The 21714-nt window shown below is 37.9% G+C and overlaps 1 protein-coding gene across 2 annotated transcripts in view; it reads right to left on the bottom strand.

Annotated features, from left to right (window-relative positions):
- Nucleotides 1–21714, bottom strand: part of ABCC4 (ATP binding cassette subfamily C member 4 (PEL blood group)) — a 165355-nt gene that overhangs the window by 83822 nt on the left and 59819 nt on the right. For both annotated transcript variants that reach the window (XM_068169145.1, XM_068169221.1), the window contains exons 14-19: nt 21548–21644; nt 19722–19937; nt 17378–17518; nt 15964–16001; nt 15512–15612; nt 12424–12570 (exon numbers count right to left, since the gene is read on the bottom strand). In XM_068169145.1, coding sequence (XP_068025246.1) covers nt 12424–12570; nt 15512–15612; nt 15964–16001; nt 17378–17518; nt 19722–19937; nt 21548–21644 — 740 coding nt within the window. The remainder of the gene's footprint in view (nt 1–12423; nt 12571–15511; nt 15613–15963; nt 16002–17377; nt 17519–19721; nt 19938–21547; nt 21645–21714) is intronic.

Below are 21714 nucleotides of genomic sequence, written 5' to 3'. Positions count from 1 at the left end.
TGCTTGAACTTTAAAGGATCTGAGACTAAGCTCTTTGTCTAAGCCTTCCTGACAAAAAACAATTGAAGTAATTTTAGTTGGTCCAACTTTGCTCCATATGCCACATGGAAACAATATCTAAACCCTGTAAAAGAAAGGATATTGTCACTCCTAAACCAATTGAGGATCAAACAATTTACAGAAACCAAGACTTATTTTACTGACAATTAAGCTCTATCACCAAGACTTGAGATTCAATGAAATTTGACAATTGTGAAGAAAGCGGCTTTTGTCAGAGTAAGTCTGAAGCATTTGGAAGAATCAACAGAAAATCAGAAGACTGAATTAGACTGAAGTATCAGAGCTTTTGAGGATAGTCACTAATTAAAATAACTGCCTGACTTGCTTGCTTTCCGCTATGAATTGCTTTGGATATACAGCAGAAACATATATAGCAAGTGACAAATTTGGTCGATGAAGCAAGTGGTTATACCCATTACACTTCCTCTTACACCAGTATCATGCTTTGTCTATCATACTGGTCAAGCTTCAATATGAAGAACCTTTATGAAGCCTTTAAAGATTAGATTAAGTACAAATCACTGCTGTACACTGAATCTAAGAGGTGTGAAGGGTCTTTTAAAAGCCCTTTTCTTCCATGCGGAAAGCCACCACTTTTTCTTTGTAGTAATCCAGATACAACTCAAAAAATGTGTCAAATTCTATTCTATTCTAGTGATGGAGGTCACTATATGGGATATTATTCTTGTGCCTTCTCCTCATGGAGTCACTATATGAATATATTCTTGTTTTTTTCCAGGAACTATAACATTAACTTGTTCTCCTTCTGCCTGTTTAATTGGGTGTCTATTCAAAACATCTCCATGCCTGCTTTACAATTAATAAAAAACAATCAATAAACATTTGAACATCCTGCATCTCAAAGTAAAAACAACAGAAGCAGAGTTGTTAAATTAAGAAGTACTTACAGCCCTACATTTTAAGATGAAAACATATAATTTCAGAAATTGGGATTTTGCATTTTGCAAAACGTTTGTCTCTGTATTAAAAATATATCATCACGTTGCATTATTGTGTGGCTAAAATGTGAAAACAATTAATGAAATCACATTTTTCCACAGGAATGTTTCTATTTTTCAAGTCAACAAACACTTCTGGAAAGTGTCAGATTGGACATTTTTACTCTCGAACACTCAGCAGGTGAACAAAATCATCTGTATAAGCCCTCATAATCTTTGAGAAACACTTATTTTCGAACAATCACTTCTAAACACTGTTCCTTAAGCCTTTGGTAGTAGCTGAGCAACACTGGTTATTAAATTCAGGTGCAGCAGAGTTTATTTTTTCTTATCTCAATTTAAAAAAAGAAATATGTTGGGATTGTTTTTTCCATTTTTTCTGTTGGGGATTTTTGGGGGGTTAAATAGTGAATGGCTTTGAATTCCAGATTAAACTACACTTGTAGCTTGATTATGAAAAAAAGATCATTGTCGCTACAACTTTAGAATACTAAAACTTGTCAGCTTTATAAAAACCTCAAGGCACTTCTTTTCCCTCTCATTTTTGGTTTTATTTTGAAAGAGCTTCTTAGATAAGATTTCCTCATATTAGCATCCATTTTTTACTTTTTTTTTTTTTAACTTTTCTACAAGTGCAAGGGAACATTGACTGACTAAAGGTAACTACTACAAACTCTTTTTCCTTGAACCATTTTACCATTTTTTAGTCAGGAAATACCAGAAATATTTTGGAAGGCTAGCAGTAATTGTTTACTTTTGGCTGGTTGTTGAGATTGGGAAGGGGGAGAATTATACTACTAAAAGGAGACTGGGAAATGAAGAAAGGGAGAAAGGAAAGAAGTATTGTACTAACACTGGGCGAAGCTTATGTTTTCTTTTCCCATATTTTTGTGATATATGTATATATAAAATGTGCAGTTTTTATAGATGTGTGTACATACGTATATAAAAAAAAAAAGGGTTCATTCCTTTCTCTTAAATTCTGTGGTAAATGCAGAATACTGAAGTTATTAAGATGCCCACCTTAAGGACATAGACAGCTAGGTACTCTGAACACCCACACTGCAGTGGGTAAGAAAGAGCTCTTCTCCAGCAAGAGCAATAGCCTAATGCTGGTGCTCTCAACAATGGTCTGGAGGAACTTGCCTCTATTATGTACTTGGTAAACTTCAGCTAATGTTAACCTTTGTGAATGCTCTTCTTGGCCTGTTCATTCCTCTTTATACATGCTCTTCAAATTGGAATCCTAAATGAGTGGAAAAATAGAAATAATGGATTTGAAGAAGTTCTGTTATTTTATGCCAGAAAATAGTAATATTTTACTCACTGAACCCCTAATCTCTACTGCTGAAAGGATAATCTTACCATAACAAAGATGCCCGTTGTACTTCATAGTTAACAATAACTTAACAAGTGCCATACAGCAAATCTGGTCTTAACAGGCATAGGAACCCTAGCATTTCAGTTTGTTTTTAGTTTCTCCTTCTCCTGTCTCATTAGGTGACACACATTCACTCATGTTTACAAATCATAACAGAAATAGAAGGTTCTTCATTAAGATGACCAGCATCAAGAATATATGCATCTATTTCAGTGAGGGGAAAGAGAAAGCAAACAAGTGACAAACAGCAGTAGTACTTCTGAAGCTGGTCATCATCCCATGTAGTGAGAAGACTGCTGCATAAAAACATTTAACATTCTAAAGCAAATCTCTCTATGTGAAGACAGACACTCACCATCTTCTCTTTAAAGACCAGCATGAGAGATTATAAACACTTAAAAAGTGCTCTGGAAGAAGAGATGAACAAGATAATATAAACTTTATTTAAAGCTTTAAAATGTTTATATTAAAAAGGAGAGAAGGGTAAAAAACCCCAACCCAAACAAGACTGAGCAAATGCCCTTGGCATCTAATCACTAACTGTCCTTTGGGTATGTCCTAGAAAGGATGGAGCAAGAGAAGTATTTCTCTACAAGAAATTAGTTATCTTAAAAATAGATGTAGGAACTCTGTCTGAAAATTTAGACTGAACTGTATCTGAGTTGTGAACACTTAAACTGATGAGCATGTAATTATGCCGAGAAATGAATACATGCAGGGACAACAGAACACATATTCCCAGTGAAGGGAAGCCTACCACAAAGCAGAGGATCTCTTGCCTGTGCACAAATTAGCAATATTGTACATTGCATCATTTCAATATTAAACAGACAATAACTTCATCGGGAAAAAACAGGTTTACCACACACGTAGAGAAATGTCATCACATCTGATTAAAAAAGAGGATGAGTTGGACCATCTATTTTTAATCCATTATACCTTATAATTGCCAACAGTAATGTCCATGTTAGAAATTTTCACTTTCTCAGTTGTCTATGCACATTCAGATTATTCTGCACTGTGTCCCAGCGTTAACACAGGCTATTGAAGATTTATGCTTGAAAAAGGCACAATATATGCAGAAAACAGTATAAAGGGGTTGGGAGAGACTGAAGAGTAGCATTCCCAGACACAGAAGGAGAGGATAAATTCAGTTACACTGTGAATGAAAACTGAAAAGGGCCATTCCAGTGGACAGACAAACCATGAACTTACTGGGAGTTTAAACTTCTGTTGAGTTTACGGATGTCATAAACACTGCATAAGTAGCACATCGCAAAAGCTCAAGTTTAAGGAGTATTAGTAACCTCCATTATTTTTTAACTGGCAACTAAGAGGATGAGACAAGGCTACAACTAGAAGTCAAACAGGTAAGCATTCCTCTGTCAATCTTCTACAGCAGTGACAAGTTTAATATGAAAACAAAGCCACCTCCTCAGTACACACAGCACTTCTACTCTGACCCAAACAACTGAGAATGAAGATTTTTTGACACCTTTCTGCCATACACCAGTTGGCTATGTAAATGTAATTTCCTACCCAGTAATAGCTAAAGCAGGCTCAACTTTTCCAGACTTTTCAGAAACCTCCTCATTCCACAACCTCCCACTGGCAACCACCACTACTAAATATTCTTCTTAAGCCAAAATCAAAAGCTGTGGCAACAAAATATGCAGGTGATGATCACCTCAAAAATGTTCAGTGAGAACCCAAATTAAATGATCATTAAAACTAATCTCATAAACCTGCAGTTTCCCATTTCAGCTGCCTACCTCAAGACTGGTATTGCTTCAAGCAATAATTTATGCCCATTACATACTACTATTCTAATTACAGGACTATCGTCCAGTAACTAAACAAAAAGTGTTCTTCATATGCTTGATGTAATTTTAAAACACTTCAGAAAGCTCATTTAAGACTGGTAGCTGTCAACATATGCAGCCTGTCAATGTTATATTTGGAGAAAGCAGCATTATCTTCCCTAAAATGACACCACAAATCAAAACCTGAAGAGGTCCTGCATACGTGTTCACCTGAATACATACAAAAAGCTTCTGACAAAGTACCTACTGATTCTGACGGGTAAAAAGAATAGTTGTGGAACACAGGATGGAAGCATGCAAGAGATGTTGTCTTGCACGATTTGGAAATATCTGAGTCCTATGAGGAGAGGCTGAGGGAGCTGGGATTGTTTAGCCTGGAGAAGAGGAGGCTCAGGGGTGACCTCATTGCCCTCTACAACTACCTGAAGGGTAGTTGTAGCCAGGAAGGGGTTGGCCTCTTCTCCCAGGCAACCAGCACCAGAACAAGGGGACACAGTCTCAAGCTGCGCCAGGGGAGGTTTAGACTCGAAGTGAGGAGGAAGTTCTTCACCGAGCGAGTCATTCGGCATTGGAACAGGTTGCCCAGGGAGGTGATTGAGTCATCGACCCTGGAGGCGTTCAAGAGGAGATTGGACGTGGCACTTGGTGCCATGGTCTAGTCATGGGGTCTGTGTTGATAGGTTGGACTCAATGATCCTCGAGGTCCTTTCCAACCTAAGTGATACTGTGAGTAATGAACTGCATCAAGTTTGTATTTTTTAAACTGAACAGTACACTGAATTCCGGTTTGATTCAAGACCTCTGCTTCTGTTACGGCTGATTTCTAATCTTTGGGTTTTCTTCTGGGTTGCCCAAACAGGCAGATTCACGTTAAAAACATCTGTTAGTTTCTACACTAAAACTTTAATTTCGGATCGAGAAGTGCCTTTTGTTTCTAAACACTCTCTCAGATCACCACAGGCAGAAACAAATCTTCACTGGTTGCATTATTTGCAGGATACTGGCACTCTACAAACCAAAACCAACCAACCAACCAGACCCCACCAAACACTCCAACAACAACACCAACACCCAAACCAAACCACAAAAAAACCCCACACGACTAAATTAAGTCATCCAGATGCTGCAGTACATATTATCTAGCATCATCTGGGAGAAACATTTCTGTGCCATATAAAGCATAATAATGCTTATGAAATGAGTTTGCAGTGTGATAGCATTCTTTTTAATTTACAGCTGTTCAGATAAAAACAAACAAATAAACAAACAAAACCAACACAAAATCTAACAAAATGGCCTGCTTTTAGTGCAAACACCACAGCAGTCTAACTGTGTCTGTGTGTCTGTAACAGGTGGCAATGAAAGGTTATGACAGAGTAAAGAAGCCCAGACAAGCCAAGGGCCTGATTTGCAAGGGATGGGGGAGACACATGTTCAAGGTCTACATCAAATCAGAGAGGGATAAGATCTGGACTATCTTCCCCACATTAAATACATAGTATCATAGTATCATTCAGGGTTGGAAGGGACCACAAGGATCATCTAGTTCCAACCCCCCTGCCATGGGCAGGGACACCCCACACTAGATCAGGTTGGCCAGAGCCTCATCCAGCCTGGGCTTAAACAACCCCAGGGACGGGGCCTCGACCACCTCCCTGGACAACCCATTCCAGGGTTTCACCACTCTCATGGTGAAGAACCTCCTCCTCACATCTAGCATGAATCTCCCCACCTCCAGCTTCATTCCATTCCCCCTAGTCCTATCACTACCTGAGATCCTGAGAAGTCCCTCCCCAGCCTTCCTGTAGGCCCCCTTCAGATACTGGAAGGCCACAATTAGGTCATGTGCTCTGATCATCTGGCTATTCATTATCTCTGCCCTGCTCTTCTCTGAACTAAGTGTTTTTGTAAATGCTTCTGCCTTGTTCCAAGGTGGAATGAAAGTGGGGGTTTGATAAATGTTTCCTAATTTCTTCAAAACATGTTTGTTTCCCACCCATAACAGGCATCAACAAAGAGTAAGAAAGGAAGTTCTATCCATGTGACAGCTCCAACCTCCACTATCCACAACAGTCACAGCAGCATCCAGCAATTTTTAAGCTGATTAAAAATAGCAAAGAAAAATAAATATTTAGAATAGTTACTATCAAATCCAAAAAAGCCCTCCATGCTTCAGATTATCTCCAGAAGCTTATTCACAGCTGCATCACCTCAGCTAGGCCCTCTTTCTAAGCCCCTTGCAGTTTTTCCATCAATACTATTGCAGTCTCTCTCTCTCTCTTTTCAAGTGTCTCCAAATAGTATTTCCTTCCTTCTTGCCACAAATCAGAACAGCCTGCCACCTATGCAATACTAAAACACAACTCCGTTTTCACTTTCCTGCTACACCTGCAGGAAAGACATATCTCTGAACAGCTTCTGTGCAGTCTTCTAAAGCCAATACTTTTAATTGGGTTTCTCTGTCTTGGTCAACTCCTGCCTGCCTCCTTTTGCTTGGCTGAGGTGGAATGAGAGCAGCTCTCTGTAGTTGCTTCAGCAAATGAAAAAAAGGAGACTTTGCAGTATCTGAGCAGGTCAGCATATGGTCAGAAATGAGTTTCGCAGCAGGCTGTTTTACCCACCAGGGGATCTTAATGCGAAGGAGATAGAAAATCTCTGTGAAGAGAACGTGAAATCTTGTGCCAGAAACACAGGAGACTGCACTTGGAAGTGGCTGTCAGTACAAGCAAAGTAAAAATGTAATGGGCTTGTCTCATGAGTTTTCAGCCAAGTTTCATTCAATTATTATTGCAGAGAGAACTAGGATAGAGTTGAACTGAGTTATGCTAATAGATAATAAATGTAAACATAACTCCAGAGTACTATTTGCTAACTTTAAAGACTACTCCTATAGCAATCAACTTTATAAGGTTCCTGACAGAATCATAATGCTGATAAAACACATGGAAGTGTAAGACTATTTAAACTCTTAACAAAAGCCATGATAATACTAACTGTAAATGAGCAACTCCCACAAAGTAGCATTTAATAATCACACCCTGATAAGGTTTAAAGTACATATTGCCATTGTTATATGAAAAAAACATTAAAGTTGTTTTTTTTTTTTCTTAGCACATGTAGCAACCTAACAGGTTTTAATTACCACACCTACTTCAGTGACGAGCTGTTCCACTCAAACACCCAAACATAATATTTACAACACTGTGTGGTTGTTAAGGATCTTGATGATTGATGGATCCTATTGTGTTGCCATCTTAATAACAACAAATGCAAGTGATTACCAACATGGAAGACAGAATCTGTGTTTTTATTTTACAACAAAAGGCTGTCCTATAGGGACTTCTTTTCAACATAAACTAACAAACCTGCACACACGTGAATGTGCTGTAGAGCTTGGCACAGAGAGTCAAAAACAATGCCCCTGCTGCTTTAAGGACAACATATTTTTTTTATCAGCTTAAGAGAACATGAAAGCTGTCAAAACAGCTGGTATCATTTTTTATGATCACATAAAATTCATCTTGACCACAAGGAAATATCTGAAAATTGTATCAGATAGCAGAGATCTTGTTTCAATAAAAAAAAAAAAAAAAAGATTAAAAAAGAAAACAAAAAGAAAAAAGAGAGAGAAAGAAAGAAAGGAAGAGAGACAAGCAATTGAGTCATTGAGTCAAATAGGAATACAATACATTTTCTGGCATCGCTACTGAATATTTATATCAGTGATGAATGAGACTACAAATGAAATATTTTAACATAAGGCTTTGCCTTGTTAACTGCATGATATGCCAAAACACCACCTACTGTAAATCACAGGGTTTAAGACCAGTATTTCTTGTTTAAACATGCTACTTGTTCAGCAGAATCACTTGTGTGAACAAGCATACATTAACGTACACTAACTAGAGCAGTTTCACTATCCAACTGATAGAGTATAATTTAACAACCTCATTATCAGCATTGTAATTTTCAGACTGCTGAAATATCATATTTGTTTCAAATATTATACCATTTAAACATTCTAACATTTGACACTTCTGTCAGATAAAAGGCAGATAGGCACTTGTGCACTGATGAACACGCTTTTAATCCTATCAAGAAACTTTGTCAAATTATAGGTGTTTCAACACTTGATTTATGAACTCCGTAATTAAAATCCTTATGCCTTAAAGAAAAAAACAAACTCTGCAATATAACAACAGCTTGCTTTCATGGTTTTTATCTTTTAATATTTGGAATTTGCTTTTGTGTGCTGCTATTAGCTATCATTTCAAAACATAATTTCTGGCTGCCAAGACAAGAGAGTATTTCTCTTGATGACCTGGTAAAATGTCAAGCTCTACCTAAGCACTCAAAAGGGATCAATGTTTACCTATTGTTTCCACAAAGCATTTGTGTGGAAACAAATAATTCTGCTGATTTAACACGTCACAAAAATCATCGCACCATTCAGTGTTTCCTTTTTTCTAAGAAGGCCAGAAATGCTGTAAAGTCTGCCAAAATATTTCTTTCCTCTCAATGAACCAAGAACCATGAGTTTGGAAAGATACAATTAAAAATAAAAATAAAAAAGGTTGCTAGATTTTCGCAGGTATTTCTTTAGTGGTTCTGGTTAAAGAGGAATCTTACATCTCTGGAGGAGAAAGAGATTCCTATGTTATCTGAACAAATTCATGCATATCATTCATTCTTACAGCACCCATCAGCACAGCAGCAGCAAGTTTCAGTTTCCTAAACTCAATGCAATTCAAAATTACACACCATCTCCACTAAAGCTACCATTACTGGCAGTGATGCAGTTCCACATTACCAGCCCTTCTCTAAAGAAATTTCTGTCCCCAAATCCCTGAAAAGAACAATTCATTTACAAGCTAAGCAAGTAATCTTCAATCAAATCCTGAAGCTTGTCAAAACTAGGGCCTCCTAAAATATCAGCAAGAAACTAATTTCAAGAGAAGGAACTCCCAATTCAAGTCATTGCTGCTGAAGTCTTGGACCCTTTTATCTAGCTTTCTATTGAGTTTGCTTTAAATGTTATGAACAGATTGGAAAAGAAATGTAAAGGAATGATGGAGCCAAAGCATCAGACTCTATAGAGTTACCTGACTTTTGGTCACTAATTGTAGAGTCAACAAAGTTTCTGAACTCAGCATTACATGAAACTGAAAAGCTTACCATGTATAAGATTAAGAGAAAATATTATGCCTCCAAATAATGAGGACAACGGAACAGAACCACATTGCAACTACTCAGTGAAGAGGATGAAAATTCACTCCTTAAATATCATCTCTAAAAACATTAGAGATAAATTTTGTTATCCTTTTAACTAGCTGTTGTAATGTTGGGATAAAACAGATCATGCTGCCCTCTTGTGCCAGACAAGCACAGAAATCAATCCCTCTATTCCTGCAAGTGATGCATGAAGAGGAATATATAAAGCATTCACTGTGACGTAGAAATTATCCACATTTTTCTCCTTACAGGTACCTTGACATACATGCTGGAATATGGAGAGAAGAGCAAAGAAAATTTCAAGAGTCAAATTCTAGACTCCATAAAATAAAGAAGCTCTATCAACAGTTGCAGACAAGTCGGATGTGATAAAGCAAAAAATACAACCATTTAATCTCTAACTTCCCATCAAGCTTACACTACAGCTGTTTAAAGTGACACGTTACAGATATCTGATGATAAATTTGAATTTCAGTCATAAATACCCAATCACTCTTCCTGAATAACACAATAAACTTCACTCACTTAAGATTACGAGCTCATTAGGGTTAAATGCTTAAAGAGAGATAGCAGTTTATTAATAAAGTTCTTCCAAAGCAAAACAAACTTAAAGTAGCAATGTCTAAGTATTTTTAGACACATGCCAAATTGTAGAAAGGGGAAATCTGTATACCGAGAAATACTTTTGGGTGGGAAGGGAGAAAGAAGAGTGGTCCTCACACTCCTTTTCTATGTCTGCTATTTAATCCAGGTTCCAAAAATACACTCGTTACTATTCCCTTTACGACCTTCCCCTCCCTATATATTATTGTTAATGCAGTCTGTAAAGAGAGATCTTGGGCTTATGCCTGAAGTGATTCACAAAGCATAATTTCTGATTGGATCTACACTGTTGAGAGATGACAGACATGCCATGATTCATCACGTATTTCCATTTCCTAAAGTCAACTCCTTGATGCTGCTCATTAGACTGTTTCCCCAGTAAGAACTATCAAGAGCTTGGGATGTCTATGTATTTAAGCTTCCTTCCTCAACTTTGAAACATGGATCACCATGTGTTCAAAATACTAACCATGGTATTTTTAATTGCTGATTACTTAGGAATAAATAAAGCAGCAACCTTCAGTTCAGCAAGTGCTTCTGCTAATGTCTTAGACAACTCGCACAAATACTGAGAACACATTTGATGCTGTAAATGACAGATCTGACACTGCAGTATCAGCTTTGCTAATATGGGATATGGTAACTAGTAGTTCAGCTTGGCTATTATTGTTACAACCCTAGAAAAAGGAGCCTTTTATAATTTCAAATATTTTTTAGTATGTACTTCATAGTAAGGCATATTAAAAAAAACAACAAAACCCACAAATCTTACTCCAGTGCAAAAATATAGCTTCTGAAGTTCCAAAAGATAAATTCAGAGTAAAAAAACTCCGTGTAAATCAGACAATGAAACACAGATATTAAAACCAGAATTTCACAACTGCTAGATACTGCAGTTGTGAACAAAAGTCTATCTCACATGTCATCTTTTCCATTTACCTTTTCTCAAAAGATGAATAATCTGAACAGCAGTACCTTTGCATGCTACCATGACCAACAGAAGGATGAAAGCAAAGAAATAGATGCACACTGAAGTTAGCCTTCTACTATAAAGTATCTGCTGATAAATAGAAACACACATATCCAAGTTGTGACAGTGTTTGAATTATCAGTGATAGGCGGGTATTATGAATGTCACTTTTACAAAGCAATGCTAATTTAAGCTTCACAGTAGGTTACAATGTAAACCGTTATTTATTACTCTACATTGTCTCTGGTGTTTGCTCTGTAGTCCTTAGTTTGCTATGAACGAAATATAGTTAATGTATGTACTGTGCACACACACCCACCAAAACCAAACCAAAGCAAAACCAAACAACAAAGAAAGAGAGAAGAAAAAAAGGGAGGAAAAAGAGGAAAATCCTTGCCTATGTGACAACAAATCCCATCAGTAATATTATTTCTTCTCATGTATGTGCTCTCATTAGCTCTTCACTAACCTCTCTCTTGAGCTTAAGGTTTCACTTCTAATCCTACGCAGTGGCCTTTCATTCATGCTACCACAGACTCACAATGTAAGCAGACCACATAACACAGCCTTAAACTTCTGAAGTTGTACATTGTTGTTTTTATAGGAAAAATTGTATGCTTCATTCATTGTACTATGATAATGAAGCTTTTTTCCACAATTGTTTTTTTCCTTAAAATACTAGTAAGTCTTCTGAAACATGTAGCTATGTAGTCTTATAATCATTAAGTGGCCATTGGAACTATGAGAACAAGCCTCCATTCTGTTTCTTCAAGGTAGTGAAGACCATCAGATTTCTGTTTCTCATGTAAGACTGGCCAATAAATCAGCACCACCCCACTTCCCCACTGTTCACTCTACCACAGCTTCTCTCTCATTTCTTTTGAAGAACATAAGGATCTGGATTACAGTTTTAAATTGCACACTTCACACTTTCATGCATTCTGCAAGGACAGTAAGCTACATATTTTCTCAAAACCTTGAATTACTATGTGTGCTTAAGATTATTTCTTTAAAAGAGTAAATAATTGTTGGGGTCAAGCTTTCAAAGAAAATCCCAAGAAGGCATCCTCACAAAATGTATGCATATACATTCAGCATATAGAAGACATTCCTGTGTGGCTGAATCAGAACAGCAATGCATCTAGCAGGTGAATGCAGGATACCAAAGTAATTCATTTTTCTGTAGACTGTGTTTGAAGAGAAGCCAACATTCTGACTTTCAAAATTTAAAGATACCACATTGTTAAAAATTTTTAAGTAAAAGCAGAAAAAAAACCCACCCACAACACATGAATGTGCAAAAATACTGTAAAAGTGTAATTGTTAAAAAAAATATAGTTAGTATAATCAATGAGGTACATTAAACATTAAGGAGATTTTTGCTATTAAACTTACCTATAGGATTTCTGTCAAAAAACAAGACAGGAGCTTTCAAAATGGACTGAAACATTTTGTTGTGCAAATTCTGACCAGCATTAACAAGAACTTGAAACACCAGAAGGCTTCTTATTATGCCAAACAGTATTGTAGCCACTGTCAAACCTGAAATTAAAAAAACATGGACAAAGCATGCATTCATATACTGATCTTTCACAAGGAAAAGAATGTAAAACCAAAATAGAACTAAAAAAAAACAATTAAAAAATGTTGATTTTTGTGTATAGCAGTAATCTAAATTTAAGCCTCTCAGACTGAGCACAGAATGTAGGCATCTTATATTTGCCACTAGCTTCAGTTACTATTGTATCATTGGTTTAAACAATTTCTCTTTTTCTGTTTAAAAGAATTGGTAGTTTTATAGAAATGTTAGGAAATGTCTGTTAACCCATGAAATAAATCTGTATTAAAAGCTTCTGCGTAAGAGCTCTGCTAAGAAATTCATTTCACAGTGCCGTGTATAATTGTGGCTTGCAGAGGTCACTGTGAAGATTCAACATTTGCCAGCAGGTATTAACCAAGTAATATATACATGGCTATTTAGAGACAACCTTGAGTTATTTTCAATCAGCCCAAACCACTCATGCCATTCCTCCCCTTGTAAACCACATCAAATCATTGAAATTATGTGTATTTCTTTAATATAGCATAAGATGCATCCCTTATGCCATGTGAAATCAAGCCCTTCTAGGGAATTGGTCTGCAGACTGTTTGTCTTTCTTCTGGGCACATCTCCACTCACAAGACATGGGTGCTACAGGGCAAAAGACAGAAACAAAGAATGTTGAGATTGCTGCTGCACTGTTTGCTCTGTGTGATCTCCAATGTGGTTGCCCAAAGTCCCAGTCAATGAAGGTGAACAGTCCAAGCGTTAACCTTACATTTGGTGGTGCTTCCAGGCTCCAGGTGATCGGCTCCAGAAATTAAGCACAGCCACCACAAGCCCAGATGCTCAGGCCTTGAGGACACCATTAAATTAGACCTTAGTTACCAACATAAAGCACTGTTTATTCTAAGGACAGGTTGAAACTGGACACAATTCAGGTACTGCTATAGGAACAGTGGGAAAGAGTGAGGGTTTAAATGATATGATGTGGTTAAGTCAACCAGCTATTCCATCCTGCTTACTGCTGCATTCTCCCAGGGTGCAAGAAAACATCACCGTCTCATTTGCCTGCTTGCAGTTTATTACCCACATTCTGTGCTGTTCTCTTGTTAAGAAAATGCTCATGGCTGGGATGAGAGCTTGTTTGCCTTGTCCTGAACGATCTGTTACAGGCAAGGTAAATGGAAAACACTATTCTAAACGAAACTGCACATACTCAAAGAGGAAAGCTGGGTCATGCAAAAAGGGAGATGAAGAGGTACTAAGCAGGGGCTGCAGCAAAGCCCATGCCTAATAGCAGTCTCTGGGACTGGGAACAGGAGGAACACATCCTGGGAACTCTACATTTCTGTACAACTTCACTCAGGCTTGAAAGCCACCAGAAGCTGCTGGCATGATCTTCACCACCTTAAAAGGCTTAGAGAAGGAGGGGGCACGTGACTTTCAAGTCCGTTGTCTGTGTCATGCCAAAGGTTTTTGCTTTCCCTGTTTACAAGCTTACTACCTCAGTATGAGAGCAACAAGGACTCTTTGAACACTCACTTTACAGAATGGTACCTTAATTCAGGACAACAGGGTTTCCCCTTAACACAAATTTTACTTCTCTACATCTTTGTCTCGCAAAAACAACAAGGACTAAGAAGGAACTACCATGGTGGGTTGTTGTTTTTGGTTTGTTTTTTTTTTAATTCCTTTTTCCCGACACTGACAATCAGAAATAAAGATGTTAAATTATTTTATACCATTTCAGAGATTATAGAAAAAGGTCAGATTATTATGCACTGTGTATGAAATTTACTCTCTCATAACTTTTTCAACTTCACTTACAACTTCAGATAGGCAAGTCAGTGCTCTCTGTTCAACTATGGCAAATATCTCACTAAGGCATCTGAACATTTCAATATAAAGGTAACTTCTGCCATTCTGCTATCTCTAAAGAAAATTGCCTTAAAGGATAAAATTTTCCATAACGTGGTTTAGGTTTTCTGGTCAGAGAAAGACAAGTTTGCCACACTTAATCATACTGTGTAGTCCACTGGAATAGCTCATGAAATAAGACATTACACATAGAAAATAAGAGCCAAGTTTATCTGGCTCCTAAGTTGTTGCTCTCCAGGCCAAGCATAGTATTTTCTGACAAACACTTAGATTATAAGGAATCTCCCCTGTAAAAGACCCAGACAATAAATCCTGTGCTTATCCTCTCACCTGAATGTATTCAATGCATATTCTTACCGTATTCCACCTATTTTCTCCTATTTCTCATATATTGTTTACATATCCAAAACTGCACATCACTAGAAGTACTAAATAGCAGAGTTTGAGAGCATACTTCTACATATGATTTTTCTATGCCAATTTTTACTACATTCCATAGCAGTATTTCAAGATGTTTGGATGCCTAGACACAAGGACCAACACACTTTCCTGGATATTCAGAAGCATATGGCTACCTACTGAAAGTACTGAAATGCATTTTAACATCTTGTTTTGCATACCCATCTAGGATGCTTTTTAAAAAATAGTTCTTTTGCTATGGGACTTCAGAAGGAATACAGCCGTGCCAAGTTTAAGGACAGCGCAGAATGAATATCCATTCCTCCTGCCTATGCATATAATGACTGAAGAATAGCTCAATGACCTATTAGTATAGACAACAACCATAACCTCACAGTGACTGACTTTTTGAACACTCAATTTCTACTTTACTTTCCAAAATCTCGGCAAAGCAAATTAAGAGTTAACCTATTTCTTCTGTTAGATTTTATTCATTCCAATGAATTTACTCGGGAACCAAGACTCAAGCTCCTAACATTAAGACGTTACCCTGTTACTGATAGAAATCATATTTCTCCACACAGCCACCTCTCAAAACTGTTTATTATGACAGCTCAGACAATAAATAGTTCTTTAGACACACAGATGTGAACATGTAACTACCTGCGTAAATTCCTAAGTAAAAGGTAAGGTCTAGGTGTTCAGTCCCATTTACTCCATTAATTCCGTTTGTTGTGACATTCAACTTTTCTTGATGATTTGCCCTTTGGAAATACACAGAGAAAATAAAGATCATCAGATCACATTTTGCCAGTGTTCATGAGTGTGTTTAACAGCTTCTACATTCAACTCTGATAAAAACTGTAGTTCAAGAAAATCCCATGTACTGATGTCATGCACCACAAGTAAAAGCAATCACAGGATATAGTTCAGCATAAAATTAACCTTTTACTTTTCCCCCCATGCAAAATGAGTGGAGAGCAGAAAAATACCAACCATATTCTGAAGTGTCCTAGAACAGATTCCCATCACTTACAGAACACTGATTTCTATTAGACAAACTGCACTTGACTGAAAAGGCAAAAATGATTGACCAGTTCTTATTGTCAACTTACCAGTAAGAAAGCCACCAATCTTGGAGCACATATGCCACCTTGAGTAAAAGGGGTAAACACAAAAATCATCTTACAAATTGAAGAAAACATTAGAAAATTAAATTTCCTTGCTATTCTTTCATGTTCTCTGGGAAAATATCACATATTCAGTAAAGTATGCCACCCAGTCTTTCAAGATCAGCAGCAATTTGCAAAACACATTAGAAAGTGCATTAGAATCCTCTACAAAGAAAGAAGTTACCTTAAATTACCTTACATGATAGCAAACTAAAGGAAAGCAGTACACTTAAGCAAACAAAATACAGTAGTTCTTCCCAATGTATGTTAATTGCACATTAAAGAACTCATTTTTTCAGTTCCTAAATTTGCTACTTGAGATATTCCAAATGCTTTTTGATTAACAAACTCTCTGATGTTACCAGTCCAGAAATTTGTGTTTACAGGAGATAATTACTAGAAACAGGGTTGAAGGAGGATGAGAGAAGAGAGGGAGGGAACTATTACTGCCACCTTCCTTCTGTGCAGAAGGGTGACTACAAACTTGTAAGAGTGTTACTTATCTCAAAACACACCTCTGTTCACGTGAATTTAAAGTTCTGGTTGGTCTGCCGTAGAGATTTAATCTCACTCAGCTATCTTTCCAACAGACTTAATTCAAGGACAAGCAAAAAGGAAGTAACACATCTAAATATATAGATTATTTCTTACAGACAAGGCAAATCATTTCCATGAAATGAGTTTAAGCTTTCTCAGCAGGAAACAGAGAAAAAGGCAATAAGCTACCTTCACGCAGCTTCCCCGACTCACCATTTCTTTCAGTAAGTTTCAAAACAATTTTTCTTGTTTACAAATTCTTTTACATACCTGTAACAGTCTGCATTGCACATAACATTTGCCTATCCTCTTCCTCACTTTCTTACTTTGCTGAACAGTGTGAAGTGAGCCTCCCTTCTCACCCTTCTCATAGACTGCACATTACCAACAGACAAGCTTTTTTTTTGCCGCATTTTAAACACTGTCAGACTCTGTCTTCCCATACTCAGTAAAACTCTTTACTCTTCCCAGCTGGAAAAATACTGACTGTTCACATTTATTAACCACTACTTTATACACCTTATGACTTTTTTCTCTATCTCTAAAAATCAGACTGGCTTACAATTCTGGCTTCTGGGCTATGCTGCCAGTAATTACTTTTTTAAAAGTATTAGGGCAAGACTTCTCAATACTGCACCAAACCTTCATGCTCATACACAAAATTTGATCTAGTATACTTGAAAATTATTGAAGAACACCATGCTCCTATGCTCCCAAATGTTTTAGATGAAACATCACAGTTACAAGCGTACACTGTGTTAAAAATGAAAAGGCAAATCTAAAATACATTCAGTATGACTTATGACTCCCCACAATTTACCTGTGCCAAAATATTGAATAGTATAAGTACAAAAATCACAAAGTAGTTTGCTCCTGCAGCAAAGTATTTCCTGTAGATCTTGAAGCTTATTTTTCCCTCAGAACGACTCTCCTCTGGCGCTGCAGCCAGCACATTTTCAGTCTGAAAACAAAAAGATAAACAGAATAAAAACCATCTACCTTGCAGTTAGAGATTCAGAGTAAGCCATTTGAAAAGTGTTTCAGAATTAGCAAATATTTAAATAAGGAGATAATGTGGCTACATGTTAAAAACCTTGAATGATGAAACTAGAGCTTTGAGAAAAAAGAAATTACTGTCAGTGCAAGTAATGACGAAAAATTTATGCTGCAAAATGACACCATGGCGATTTGATTTTGCATTGCATCACAGAACGTAAAATTACTTCATTTACAACCAGAAATACTTTAACTGAATACTAAACCACGCTTTTATTTTCTTATATACTGCTTTCAGTCATAACAGCTTTGGAAACTAAGGCCTTGACTTGGGGGGAAGATTATATTTTCAGCTTCATAAAGGTTGGAAAAGACCTTTAAGATCAGACTCAATGTGGCCCTGGGCAGCCTGATCTATCTGGGAGGTGTCCCTGTTCACTACAGGAGTTGGACAGTATAACCTTTAAGGTTCCCTTCCAATCCAATGCAATTTGTCAATCTGTGAAAGATCATCAATTACAACTATAACCCAACTACCACGACCACTAAACTATATCCCAAAGTGCCACATCTACACACTTCTCGAACACCTCCAGGGATGCTGACTCCACCACCTCCCTGGGCAGCCTGTTTCAGTGCCTCACTGATCTTTCAGTAAAGAAATTTTTCCTAAGATCCAAGACTGCAACTGTGTGTTACCTTTCATTTTTAGAAAAGTATTTAAAGTAAATAATGTTCTGCAAGTTTCACCAAAATCAATCAACATATGCCCCAAGTAACAAATTACTCATGAAGTTCTAATCACCTCCTTTTAAGTACCAACAAAGCATTTGTTAAGTAAAACAACAAATAAGAAATGGTATTAAGCAAACAATGGATGAGGGACACTGAAAGACAGAAAAGGGAAAAATGAGACAGGCATAAAGAAGGCAAAAGAACTAATCAAATAAACCAAGTTCTGGTTTTGTTTGGTTGGTTTCTGATGACGTACGTGATAGAAAACATAAGTGTCAGATCAGTGGACATGGAACACTTGATTTTGTTGTCAGCAGTGGAATCTGACTCAGATGTAAAGGAAGAAATACCACCTACCCATCCAGAGAAGGAAAGAAAACTATCTTGGTATTTTATTTCTCCAGCCACTGCCACCCATTGCCTCCAACAGACAGCAATAATGCTGCTAAAACATCTGTCACACCTTTGTGGATTTAATAGTGGAATCACCACTGCAACATTAATAATACCAGTTAAGTTGACTACTTTTGGGCATAAAACCACTCCTCAAAAAAAAGCATGAAACAATATTTACATTTTTTTTTTCTTTTTGGTAAATAACTCTCACTGCTTTTCACCATAGTAAAGAAACATAAATAATATATCTCCATAGCACAAAGGTTACAATCATTGAGGGATTATTTGTTCCATGTGCTCCATGAAAGCAGTGCTAACACAGGGTTACAGGGCTCCTGCATTGTTTTATGTGAACACAAGACACCAGCAGAAGGCCACCTCTAGAACAGAAACGTTTGGGCTGCTTTTGCAGATCAAGAGATAACAAGGTACCTCAAAGCCTAACTGGCATGTTTTAGTTTCACTAACAGAAGGTCTGGGGAGAGCAATGCAGTGTGTCCCAAGGTTACCTCCTTTGGGGCCAGATCAAGATCATGTGGGTATGTTAATGGCAGCCATGCAGATGTAGACTTTGTATAAAGCCACTTCTTCTGCATGCACTTCCCAGAACTCAGGATTTCAGGGAGTATTAATGCAAGCTCAGCACTGCACAAACGCAATAATCCACCCAAAACAGTGGTAATGGCCCCTTAGAGCACTGCTGTTAGAGAACAGAAGGAAGGAAGGACAGTGCAGTCTCTTTGGACACCTATAGGAATGCTTCCTGCATCCAGCAGAGTTGAAGCTGAATCTGACTAAACTCAGTCTGTTGGGTTTGAGCAGAATAGGGCAGAGCTGTGCGATGTCTGCCCTCTGCAGCTCGGGTGGCAGGACTGCCAACCATGCACAGTGCTGGGCAGATCCATTGTGGGCAAGCTCTCACTTGTTAATGCAGTTCAACAATCCCTGAAATTCAAATGCAGTAGGGAAAGCCTTATCAAAATTAAAGTTAAAAAACCAGACAAGAATTGAGAATTGTCTATCCTTTAAGCACTCACTGGTGGCTGTTCCACTGCTCCATCTTTCATTGAGTGGACAGATGAATCCTGGGACCAGACAGAGGACTCTGAGAAGGTTCGGCTCCTGGCAGGCTTCAGGTTGGGCGTTCCTGGAACTGATGGCTGTTCTACCTCTTCATCTTTTTTCAAAAGGGAAGCAAAGTCGATGCCAGATCTCAGGAACTCTGAATAGGTACCTTTCCCCACCATTTTACCCTACAATCAATATAAGCTTTGATTATCTTCATTATACACTTTCTGTAAAGGACAATTTTGCCTACCTATTATCCTTACTGTCTCTGTGATTCCGCGGCTGCTAAGTGCATATCCCATCGCAGTAACTGAGATGAAGCCTTTAAATACTAGTCCCTCATTCAGAAAGGCAGAAACAAGCTCTTCTCCCTCTAACCAGTCCCTTCCTGGCAGTTAACCAGGCCAAGGAGAATACAAACAGAATGACAAAAGTCCCAGTTACAACTAGGCAAGATACACTTCCTTGGAGAATATGCAGGAGACAGCCATGCAGCTTTAGAACAAGCTGTTAAACTACATATATAACCATCAGCCTTTTTATATTATTCCAGGCTAGGGGTAAACAGCAGCTTAATTTTCTGGTCTTTGCAGACCTCTACAAAGAGCCTCACAGACCATTTCCATACTTCTTATACTCTATCACAAACTCCGCTCTAGAAAGCTACTGTAACTTTTACACAGATCTGAATGGGAAGAAAAACATGCTTCGAGTCCCTTTTTTGCAACTTTGTGATGCATCAAATGTCATTTCACATACTTCACACATCCAACTTTAAAAAATAGCAAAACACAAACAGCTGAAGTTCCTGCATTTCCCCTTTATTTGCGAATATCTGGTACAACAAAGTTTGCAAGAATCCGGTTTTGCTAAAGGCTTGCTCATTCTCGAGGTATCTGTGATCATTTCTCAGCCTTAATTTAAAAAAGAGACTGCTTGCAAAATCAACATTACTTCTTAATTCACACAGAAGTGTAAGAGTAAAAGCAAGGCATTAACATAGCCTCAAAATAAGTAATTCCAGTTCTGGGCCCCCCAGTTTAAGAAGGAGATCGAAACACTTGAATGTGTCCAGAGGAGGGCAACAAGGCTGGTGAGAGGCCTTGAACACAAGCCCTATGAGGAGAGGCTGAGGGAGCTGGGATTCTTTGGCCTGGAGAAGAGGAGGCTCAGGGGTGACCTCACTGCCCTCTACAACTACCTGAAAGGTGGTTGTAGCCAGGAAGGGGTTGGTCTCTTCTCCCAGGCAACCAGCACCAGAACAAGGGGACACAGTCTCAAGATGCGCCAGGGGAGGTTTAGACTCGAGGTGAGGAGGAAGTTCTTCACTGAGCGAGTCGTTCGTCATTGGAATGGGTTGCCCAGGGAGGTGGTTAAGTCATCGACCCTGGAGGCGTTCAAGAGGAGATTGGACGTGGCACTTGGTGCCATGGTCTAGTCATGGGGTCTGTGTTGATAGGTTGGACTCGATGATCCTCGAGGTCCTTTCCAACCTAAGTGATACTGTGATACTGTAATTCTCTCACAGCGTATTACACATATGTAAGATAAGTCAGTATGTAAGATTATGTATATGCATAAAAATTCAGAAACAGATTTTTCAGGGACAGTAAGTAGTCTAACAAAAATCAACTGATTTCATTAACAATTATAAAGCTTTAAAAACATACCTGGTCATTTGTAGACAGAAAATGTATTTCCAAACTACAAATATTCCCCTCTCGGCCCATTCTCAGATTAAAAAGGACAATTTGAAAGTACGTGAGACAAACATGTAGAAACTGAAATCACTTACCTCTTTTAGAATCAGAATCTGGCTTGCAGCACGAAGATACTGCAACTGATGAGTGACCAGAACAGTGATCTTCTGGTGTAAGGCCTGACAAATACATCTGCAAAGAGGGGAAAAGATCAATTAAAAAAAAAAAGAAGAATCCTAGAACATTTTTACCATTTCTGGAA

The sequence above is a fragment of the Melanerpes formicivorus genome, unplaced genomic scaffold (assembly GCF_026170545.1).
Source record: "Melanerpes formicivorus ecotype bairdi unplaced genomic scaffold, bMelFor1.0.p_v2 SCAF_1, whole genome shotgun sequence".
NCBI classification, from domain to species: domain Eukaryota; kingdom Metazoa; phylum Chordata; class Aves; order Piciformes; family Picidae; genus Melanerpes; species Melanerpes formicivorus.
The sequence above is the reverse complement of the archived record's forward strand: the minus strand, read 5'-3'. Positions and strand labels throughout refer to the sequence as shown.